The sequence below is a fragment of the Herpailurus yagouaroundi genome, unplaced genomic scaffold (assembly GCF_014898765.1).
Source record: "Herpailurus yagouaroundi ecotype Mexico unplaced genomic scaffold, PumYag 140, whole genome shotgun sequence".
Lineage (NCBI taxonomy): Eukaryota > Metazoa > Chordata > Mammalia > Carnivora > Felidae > Herpailurus > Herpailurus yagouaroundi.
In genome coordinates, this window is record NW_024412395.1 from 568,373 (window position 1) to 579,719 (window position 11,347).

Below are 11,347 nucleotides of genomic sequence, written 5' to 3' on the forward strand. Positions count from 1 at the left end.
AGGTAAATGTTGTGAGGATGTAGAGATAAGGGAGCCCTGTGCACTGTTGGCAGGAATGTAAATTGGTATAAGCCACTATGGGTACATTATGGACGTTCCTCAAAAAAACTGAAAGTACAACCATCATATGATGTAGCCATTCCCTTCTGGATATATGTCTTGAAGGAAATGAAATCCTTATCTTGAAGAGATTTCTGCATCCACATGTTCGCTGCAGCATTATTTATAGTATCCAAGACATGAAACAGCCTAAGCAGTTGTTGATGGATGATAGATAAGGAAAATGTGATACACACACACACACACACACACACACACACACACACATACACACACACACACACCACATACATTGAATATTATTCAATTAAGGAAAAAAGAAGGAAATCCTGTGTTTTGCAACAATATGGATGGACCTTGAGGGCATTGTGCTAAATGAAATAAGTAAAACAGAGAAAGACAATTACTATATGTCTCACTTGTAGAATCTAAAAAAGCCAAGTTCCTAGAAAAAGATAGTAGAATGAATGGTGGTTGGGGGAAATGGGGAGATGTTGGTCAAAGTATACAAACTTCCAGCTATATGATGACTAAGTTCTGGGCATCTAGTTATGTAGTATTGTGATTATAATTAGCAAATACTTGTTACATGCTTGAACAAGTTAAGGGACTAGGTTTTAAGTGTTATGATCAGAAATAATAAGTAATTATGTGAGGGGATGAAGGTATGAATCATATTGTCATCATTTTGCATCAAATCATTACATTGCATACTGTAAACTTACATGTAATATGTCAATTTCTCAAGTTGGCAAAAAAGTACGAGGACTGTTTTCAATCACAAAAAAATTGCTGACAATCTGAATCTCTTATCATGGAACATTATGTAGCCATTAAAAAAATGCAGTTGGTATTATGCTAAGTGAAATAAGTCAGGCAGAGAAAGACAGATACCATATGTTTTCACTCATGTGGATCTTCAGAAACTTAGCAGAAGACCATGGGGGAGGGGACGGGGAAAAAACAGGGAGGGAAGCAAACCATAAGAGATTCTTAAACACTGAGAACAAACTGAGGGTTGATGGGGGATGGGGGAGAGGGGAAAGTGGGTGATGGGCATTGAGGAGGGCATCTGTTGGGATGAGCACTGGGTGTTGTATGGAAACCAATTTGAAAATCAATTAATTTAAATAATAAAATCCCAGAATCAATCAATAAGTCAATAAATTAAAATGCGGTAGATCTGTGTGTGTGACATGAACTGACAAAGCAAGTTGCAGTAGAGTTAAACATGGTGCATTTTTTAATACTTACTAAAGAGTAAAGCAAAAACTGTATAGTAATAGAGTATGCTTTAAATACTACATAGTGTATGCGCCACAGATACATATTGTTTCACATATTGTGTATTGTGCAGATCTCAGATGATTTGATTGAGTGGGTCTTGGGGTAAGGACAGAAGGCCTGTTCTTGAAACAAACTTTTCCAGAAATTTTGATGCCGACACAGGTTTGAGAATCCTTGAGGTAGATGTTGGATTGCCTTAAATAAGCATCCCTTTTTCTTTTCTCCAGGGCCTGGAAATTTACACTGCAGGATTCCAGGACAAACACAGTAAGTTGCTAAGGGCAATCACCTGTAACGTTTTTGCCTTGCCTTGCTGTAACAAATGGGATGATAGGGGATTAAGAAAGGGAAATGGGGATGGGTTCCTTGACCGTCCAGCCATGGCTGAGCACTCATAGCTGGGCAGGGCACCTTTTACTGATATGAGAGTAAGCTAGATTTTGCCAAACCTTTTAAGGCAGGAGGATCCCTGCCAATACAGGCAACACTGGTCCTAATATTATCTTCCAGAAGTGTCTGTATCTCAGAAAGTTTTGCAGCACTTTGAATTCTGCTGTAGTTTACAGAGAAGGCTCAAAAAGGACCAGAGTCCATTCATGGCACCCCAGCCTTGTGAAACAAGCATTTTGGGGACTTGTGCTTGATTCTAGTTCTGCTTCTGACCTTAGGAAGTCACTGAGACAGTAAACCCCATTTGTAGGGGTCTAATGCCATTTTTGTGTCCGAGAATCAAGGCAACTTCCTCTGCAGGAAACATTCTTCAGATAGGATTTTATTTTTCCCTATAAAGGTAGGAAAAGAAAAAGGTAGATGAAGCTTATAAAATAATTTGTACAGGTAGGAAAAGTAAAAAAGACTTAATATCCAAATGTCATTGTTTCCTACTCTGTTAGCCCAAGACAGTTCTTCCTGTTAGCCTACTCTGCAACTCCAGTTAGCTTTTCTTTCACAAAAATCTTGGCTGAAATTAGTGTTAATGATCCATACTTTTGGGGCTAAGATCCCAAGATGATTCTTTGCATGGATTTATTATTATTTTTTTAAGTTTATTTTTTTATTTTGAGAGAGAGAGCGCACACGTGCTCACAGGGAGGGGCAGAGAGAGAGGAAGAGAGAATCCCAGGCAGGCTCTGTGCACCATCCGCATGGAGCCAGACATGGGGCTCAAACCCACGAGAACCATGAGATCATGGCCTGAGCTGAAATCAAGTGTCAGATGCTTAACTGACTGAGCCACCCAGGTGCTCCTGGAATTTTTTTTAAAAGAGTACATAGATTTTTCTTTTTCCACTGGGAAGTAATTTAATGAAGGAATTTTTTTTTTAGTGCAAGAAGCAGGCTGTGTGTGTAGGACAATCCCTGACTGCTGTGTTTTCAGATTGTAGGATTTATATTTAACAGAAGGGTTGTTGAGAGTAGTGCCACATCTTTGAAAAGGCCTGGATAATGGTAGACTCTGGCATCCTTAGGCAGTGAGAGCTCCATTCGTGCCTTCTGCAGATGGCTGAGGAGGACAGCCTCCTCCCGAATTCAGAGGACAGGAGAGTGCAGGATTAGAGGGGGTTGTGGGGAGATACTCTTGTTGTTCACTGCTTTTCAGAGACCTGTTGTATTTGCTGTTCTGATTTTTAAAATTTTGCTGAATAGAAAGGATATGTATACGTACAGAATCATGAGAGCCTGTATATGGTTGCTTTGTGACAGAAAGCTGTTTTTCATTCTCTCTCCTCTCATAGGCTTATGTTGGCTCAGAAGTCCTGTATGATGAGACAGCTGTGGCTTCTTCCCCTCCTCCTTACACAGCCTATGCTGCACCAACCCCTGAGGTAGGGAGCAAATCTTGGTGTTTTGGAATCCAAGTTTTAGGGAGGTTGGGGTCTCTGTGCTACTCTCCTCCCCACCCCTCCCAACTGTGCTACTCTCCTTTTTAAGAAACAAAACAAAAAAAACCCCTTGAACCAGTATCAGAGAAATTAAAAATGCACTCAACCCTTTTCTTTAAACTTTTTAAAAAACAGATTATTGTCATTGTTTGCTTTCATAAAATAAAGCTATTGCTTTATAATCTCCATGTTTACATTTTGTTTTTAAGATAGGCCTGATAATGATTCATGGTTTTTTTTTTATTTTTTATTTAAAAAAATGGTTTTTTTAATGTTTATTTGTTTTTGAGAAAGGGAGAGAGACAGAGTGTGAGTGGGGGAGGAGCAGAGAGAGAGGGAGACACAGATCTGATGCAGGCTCCAGACTCTGAGCTGTCAGTGCAGAGCCTGACGCAGGGCTTGAACCCACAAACCATGAGATCATGACCTGAGCCAAAGTCGGACACTTAACCGCCTGAGCCACCCAGGTGCCCCTTTAATTAAAAAAAAAAAAAAAAAAGTTAACATTTATTTATTATTGAGAGACAGAGCATGAGCAGGGGAGGGGCAGAGAGAGGAGGAGACACAGAATCCGAAGCAGGCTCCAGACCCTGAGCTGTCCGCACAGAGCCCGACGCGGGACTCGAATTCACAAACCGTGAGATCATGACCTGAGCTGAAGTCAAACGCTCAACCGACTGAGCCACCCAGGCGCCCCTAATTTTTTTTTTTAATGTTTGTTTATTTTTGAGAGAGAGAGAGGGGGAGAGAGACAGAGTGTGAGCAGGGGAGGGGCAGAGAGAGAGGGAGACACAGAATCTGAAGCAGGCTCCAGGCTCTGAGCTGTCAGCACAGAGCCCGACACAGGGCTTGATCTCATGAACTGTGAGATCATGACCTGAGCCAAAGTCAGATGCTGAACTGACTGAGCCACCCAGACACCCCCTAAAAATGATTCATGTTAATCATAGTTGCTTTGATAATATGATATGATTTTTATACTTAATGAATTACTTGAATTTTCTTTATAACCAGAAAAGATGCTTTATTTTTATTTTTACTTAAAAGATTCTGTTTATTTTGAGAGAGAGAGCGAGCAGGGGAGAGGCAGAGAGAGGGAGAGAGAGAGAATCCCAAGCAGACTCCACATTGTCATTACAGAGCCCAACGTGGGGCTCAATCTCATGAACTGTGAGATGGTGACCTGAGCCGAAATCAAGAGTCAGATGCTTAACTGACTGAGCTACCCAGGAGCCCTACTTTTTTTTACTTTGAAAAAACAAAACTTAAGAAAAAAATCACATATCAAGTACCTTAGGAGTACCTCCTAGTTAGAGTGTTAAGTGTTCAGTGCTACATATAGAAGTCTCTGTTGTTGGAGGGACTTCTGTTTGGTTTTGCTTTTTTAACTTTTAATAATTATAGATTTACAGGAAGTTCCAAAAATAATATGGAAAGATCTCATGTACTCCTCATTCAGCTCCTCAGTTGTTACATGTTACATGAAATCAAAACCAGGAATTTGAAATTGCCAAAATGTTTATGTCTGGTTTCGTGTCATTTTATCATATGTGTAGATTTGTGTAACCAGCCCTTCAGTCAAGATATAAAACTGTTGATAAAATCTTCCCGCTACACCCTTACATAGTTATACCCTCATTCCCCTAACTCCCATCAACCACTGATTTGTTGATTTGTTCTCTGTCTGTATAATTTTGTTATTTCCACAATGTTATATAAATAGAATCATACAGCATGTGATCTTTTGAAAAAATTTTGTTTATTTAATTTTGAGACAGAGAGAGATAGAGCATGAACGGGGTGGGGGGGGTGAGGGGGGTGGGTGGGTCAGAGAGACAGAGAGACACAGAATCCCAAGATGGCTCCAGGCTCCGAGCTGTCAGCACAGAGCCCGACACGGGGCTTGAACCCACAGACCGTGAGATCATGACCTGAGCTGAAGTCGGATGCTTAACCGACTGAGCCATTCAGGCACCCCTGATCTTTTTGAGTTTGATGTTTTTCACTTAGTACAGTTCCCTTGAGACCCAGCCAAATTCTTGCATGTATACCCCATTAAGTATTGATGGATGTTTACTTGGGGTTGTTTCAAAGTTTTGGCTATTACCACTAAATGTACTGTGAATTCTCCTCATGTACAGCTTTTTAAAAAATTTTTTTTTCAACGTTTATTTATTTTTGCGACAGAGAGAGACAGAGCATGAATGGGGGAGGGGCAGAGAGAGAGGGAGACACAGAATCGGAAATAGGCTCCAGGCTCTGAGCCATCAGCCCAGAGCCTGACGCGGGGCTCGAACTCACGGACTGCGAGATCGTGACCTGGCTGAAGTCGGACGCTTAACCGACTGCGCCACCCAGGCGCCCCTGTACAGCTTTTTATATAGGCATAAAGTTTTATTTCTTTGGGGAAAATGCCCCAAAATGGAATTGCTGGGTCTATTATATGGTAAGTACATGGTTAATTTTTTAAAAAGCTAAGAAACTACTTTCCAGAATGACTCTACTGTTTCACTTATGTGAATAATCCAGTTTCTCTGTATCTTTCCCAGCATTAAATGCTGTCACCATTTTTTAATTTTAGCTGTTCTTACAGGTATGTAGTGATATTTCATTCTAATCTTAATTTGCATTTCCCTGATAGCTAGCGATGTTGGACATCTTTTTATGTGCTTTTTTTTTTTTGTCATTGTATATCCTGTTCAGTAAAATGTTACTTCATGTCTTTTGCTTGTTTTCTAATTGTATTATTATTTCTTTTAACATTGAGTTTTGAGAGTTCTTTGAGTTTGAGATAGGAACACTTTGTCAGATATGTGGTCTGGAGCATTGTGTTATTATCCTCTTAACAGTGCCTTTCATGGAGTTTTAGTTTTCATGCAGTCTAGTTGATCAGTTTTTATGGTTTGTGCTTTTGTTGTCGTTTCATACTTCCCCCAAGACCAGGTTTCCTAAGGTTTTCTCCTGTGCTATTTTTTGGAAGTTTCATAGTGCCAGGATTTACATGTAAGGCGTTAGGGTTAGGGTTCATTTTTTTTTTAATATGAATGTCCACTTATTCCACTACAATTTGATGAAAAGTCCTTTCTGGAATTGCTTTTGCATCTCTGTGAAAATTCACTTGGCTGTATTTGTGTGTGTCTATTTCTGGGTTCTCTGATTGTTCTATTGATCTATGTGTTTTTCTTCCTCTTGCACCACACTGACTTGATTACTGTAGCTGTATAAGTCTTAAAATTGGGTAGACTGATCCCCCACTATATCCTTTTCAGAATTCCCTGAACTATTCTGGTTCCATTTCCTTTCCATATGATGTGTCTAAGTCTACAACAAAATCTTCTTGATAGATTTTGAAAGAAATTGTTTTAAACCTATGTATCAGGTTTTGGGGGGGAGAATTGACATATTATGTTGAGTTTTTCAGTCAGTGAACATGGACTGTCTCTATTTAGATCCTCTGATTTTTTTCATCAGCATTTTGTAGTTTCAGTATAAAAATCTTGGGCATGTTTTGTTAGATTTACACTTACGTTATTTTTTTTTGATCGTTGTCTATGGTATTATGTTTTAAATTTTAATTTCCCCAAGTTCATTGATTTTTGTTTATTGATCTTATAGCTTGTGAACTTACTAAGCTCGCCTATTGGTTCTAGAAGTAGTTTTTTGTACATTCTCTGGGATATTCTACAATAGACGCAATCATGTCATCTGTACATAGGGAGAGTTTTCTTTCCAGTCTGTGCCTTCTATTTCCTTGCCCTGGTTAGAACTTCTAATGTTATGTTGAATAGCAGTGGTAAGAGCAGTCATCCTTGTCTTGTTCCTGATTTTAAGGGGAATGCATTCGGTTTTTCTACATTACATGTGATGTGAGCTGTAGTTTTTGAAGATGTTCAATAACAAGTTGAGAAAGTTCCTTTTCTAGTTTTCTGAGTTTTATCATGAATAGGTGTTGAATTTTGTCAAATACCTTTTCTGCATCAATTGGCATGGTCATGTGATTTTTTTTTTTTTAAACCTCTGCCAATATGATGGATTATACTGATTGATTTTCAAATATTGAACCAGAGTTGCATCCCTGTAATAAACCTCTCTTAGTTGGGTGTATAATTCTTTTCTTTTATTGCTGAATTCTGTTTGTTAATATTCTTACAGATTTTTGCATCTATAGTCATGAAGGATATTGGTCTGTAGTTTTTTTGTACTCTTATTTGGTATTAGGTCATACTGGCTTTACAGAATGAATTTTGGGAAGTGTTCCCTGCTCTTCTATTTTCTAGAAGAGATTATATAGAATTTGTGTTAATTCTTTTTTAATTTATTTAAAAAAAATTTTTAGGGGCGCCTGGGTGGCGCAGTCGGTTAAGCGTCCGACTTCAGCCAGGTCACGATCTCGCGCTCCGTGAGTTCGAGCCCCGCGTCAGGCTCTGGGCTGATGGCTCAGAGCCTGAAGCCTGTTTCCGATTCTGTGTCTCCCTCTCTCTCTGCCCCTCCCCCATTCATGCTCTGTCTCTCTCTGTCCCAAAAATAAATAAAAAACGTTGAAAAAAAATTAAAAAAAAAAAAATTTTTTTTTAATGTTTGTTTATTTTTGAGAGAGACAGAGACAGAGTGCCAGCAGGGGAGGGGCAGAGAGAGAGGGAGACACACAATCTGAAGCAGGCTCCAGGCTCTGAGCTGTTAGCACAGAGCCTGATGTGGAGCTCAAACTCACCAACCCTGAGATCGTGACCTGAGTTGAAGTTGGATGCTTAACTGACTGAGCTACCCAGGCGTCCCATGTTAATTCTTTTTTTAAATATTTGGTAGAAATCTCCAGTGAAACAGTCTGGGCCTGAAGATTTTGAGGGTGGGGTATTTTTAATTACAAATTTTATTTTTTTTAAATGTTTATTTTTGAGAGCGTGCAAGTGGGGGAGGTGCAGAGGGAGAGGGAGACACAGAATTGGAAGCAGGCTCCGTGCTCTGAGCTGCCAGCACAGAGCCCCATGTGGGGCTTGAACTCATGGACCTTGAGATCATGACCTGAGCCGAAGTTGAATGTTTGACTGAGAGCCACACAGCCGCCTCCAAATTCTATTTTCTTGAGAGTTATAGTACTGTTCATTTTCTATTTCATATTGAGTGGATTGTAGTAATTTGTACTTTTTGAGTAATTGGTCCTTTTCACATAAGTTGTTTAATTTACGTGTGCACCTCTGTCATTGGTCCACAGACGTTTACATTTTCTTGGTGGGTTAACTGTATTATCATAATGTAATGTCCCTTTCTGTTTCTGGCAATTTTCTTTAGTCTGATGTTTGCTCTATCTGATATTAATATAGTCACTTCTTCTTGCTTTTCACTGTGTGGTATCTCTTCCCATCTTTTTTTTTTTTTTTCAACCTACATATTTCATTTGAAGTGAGTTTCTCATAGATAACATGTATGTGAGTTTTCCCTATCTGACATCTGACAAATACTATTTTGTAATTAGTATATTTAGACCATTTACATTTAATGTAATTTTTGATATATTAGGTTTAAGTATGCCATTTTGTTTTTTGTTTCCCTTTGGTTCTGTGTTTTTTAAATTTCTCTGTGTTCTTTTACTTAAGCTTTTTGTGAATTATTTGAACATGTTTTAAAATTGCCTTTTGAGAGGCGCCTGGGTGGCTCAGTTGGTTAAGCATCTGACTATGGCTCAGGTCATGCTCTCATGCTCGTGAGTTCAAGCTCCTCGTCGGGCTCTGTGCTGACAGCTGAGAGCCTGGAGCCTGCTTCAGATTCTGTCTCCCTCTCTCTGCCCCTGTTCGTGTTCTGTCTCTCTGTCTCTCTCAAATATAAATAAACATCAAAAAAAATAAAGTTGCATTTTGATTTATCTATAATGTTTCTTGAGTGTGTCTCTTTGTATTGCTTTTTTAGTGGTTGCTCTACATTATTCATATTTACGTATTTTTCAAAGTCAAGTGTTCACGTTTCTTTTATATATGAGAACCACATCAGATGGTGTTAGAAATTTTGCTTCAGCTGTCAGACTTGTTAGAAAAGTCAGGCTGTGAAGGAAAGTTTATTTACATGTATTTCTGCTCTGTACCTTTTTTTTTTTTTACCTCCTGATGTTTTAGGGTCCTTTCTTTTATTGTTTACATTTTGTTCAGTGAAATTCTTTTTTTGCCATTCTCTTAGGATAGTAGCTCTGTTGGCAACAGATTCTCAGTTCCTCATCTGAGAATGTCTTGATTTTTTTCTTTATTTCTGAGGGATATTTTCACTAGTGTAGAATTCTGAGTTGACATTTCTTCCAGCATTTGTCCAGTGTGCGCTATTTCCTTTGGTCTACATGGTTTCTGAGGAGAAATCTGCTATCATTTACATTTCTCCCCATGTAGGTAATGCATTGTTTGTTTCTTGCTATTTTCATTGTCCTTAGTTTTCAGAAGTTTGACTATAGTATGTTGGTATGGATTTTGGGGGCGTTATCCTATTTGGCGTTCATTGTCTTTTTGTTTCTTGCTAAATTTGGGAAAATTTAGGCCATTATTTCTGGAATGTTTTTTTCAGCCCCACCCCTTTTCCTTTTGAAACTAATGATATGGATGTTAGATATCCCACATGTCTCAGATTCTGTTCATTTTCTTTTTATTAAAAAAAAATTTTTTTTTTAATGTTTATTTATTTTAGAGACAGAGCATAAGCAGGGGAGGGGCAGAGAGGGCTGGAGACAGAATCTGAAGCAGGCTGCAGGCCCTGAGCTGTCAACACAGAGCCTGACGCGGGGCTCGAACCCATGGACCATGAAATCATGACCTGAGCTGAAGTTGGACACTTAACTGACTGAGCCACCCACGCGCACCTTCTTTTCTTCAATATATTTTCCTCTCTATTCCACTTTATAGTACGTTTACTGATTCTTTTTCTCTGACATTTCTATTCTGTTTTTGGACAACTGAGAATCCTAAACATCAGGAGGTAAAAAAAAAAAAAAAAAAAAAAAAGTATGGTCAGAGCAGAAACTCTGGTAAATGAGCATTGGCCTCAACTTAAAGTCGCCAGCTGCATTAACCCCTAACAAAGGAGTCCACTTGTCCTTTGAAGCCAGGTATTGACTTCTCATCTGTAGCTATGAAAATCCTTGATAATATCTTCTTCCAATAGAAGGCTATTTCATCTGCACCGAAAATCTCTTGTTAGGTGTAGCCACCTTCATAAATGATCTTAGCTGCCATCTTCTGGGTAACTTGTTGCAGCTTCTACATCAGCTCTTGCTGCTTTACCTTGCCCTTTTATGTTATAAAGCTGGTTTCTTAAACCTCATGAACCAACCTCTCTTAGCTTCATACTTTCTTCTGCAGCTTCTTTCCGTCTCTCAGCGTTCACAGAATTGAAGAGAGTCAGGGCCTTCCTCTGGATTAGGGTTTGGCTGATCTTCTACCCAGACCACTCATACGTTCTCTGTATCAACTATAAGACTGTTCTGTTTTCTCACCATTTGTTTGTTCACTGGAGTAGTGCTTTTAATTTCCTTCAAGAACTTTTCCTTTGCACTCACAACCTGGCTGTTTGGTGCAAGAGGCCCAGCTTTTGGCCTGTCTCAGTGTTCAACATGCCTTCCTCACTGAGCTGAATCCTTTCTAGCTTTTGATTTAAAGCGAGAGATTTGCGACTCTTCCTCTCACCTGAGCACTTAGAGACCGTTGTAGGGTTCTTCTCAATTAGCCTCATTTTAATGTTGTTGTGTTTTAGGGAATAGGAGACCTGAGAGGGAGATAGGAACTAGTGGTTGGTGGAGCAAGCAGAACACACGATTTATCTATTAAGTTTGCCCATTTATATGGTGTGGTTTGTGACACCCCAAAACAATTACAATAGTAATATCAAAGATCACTGATCACAGATTGCTGTAACAAATATAATAATGAACGGGGCTCTTGGGTGGCTTAGTCATTTGAGTGTCTGACTCTTGATTTCGGTTCAGGTCATGATCCCAGGGACATGGGATTGAGCCTTGTGGTGGGCTCTGTGCTGAGTGTGGAGCCTGCTTAAGATTGTCTCCCCCCTCTCCCCCTCTCTCCTCTTTTCCCCCTCTCCCCCTCTCCCCCTCCCTCTCTCCTCTTTTCCCCCTCTCCCCCCTCCCC

The 11,347-nt window shown here is 39.5% G+C and overlaps 1 protein-coding gene across 4 annotated transcripts in view; it reads left to right on the top strand.

Annotated features, from left to right (window-relative positions):
• The window catches only part of PLEKHB2 (pleckstrin homology domain containing B2), a 43,693-nt gene that overhangs the window by 22,416 nt on the left and 9,930 nt on the right, over positions 1–11,347 (top strand). For all 4 annotated transcript variants that reach the window (XM_040474699.1, XM_040474698.1, XM_040474702.1 and 1 more), the window contains 2 exons: positions 1,575–1,614; positions 3,084–3,173. In XM_040474699.1, coding sequence (XP_040330633.1) covers positions 1,575–1,614; positions 3,084–3,173 — 130 coding nt within the window. The remainder of the gene's footprint in view (positions 1–1,574; positions 1,615–3,083; positions 3,174–11,347) is intronic.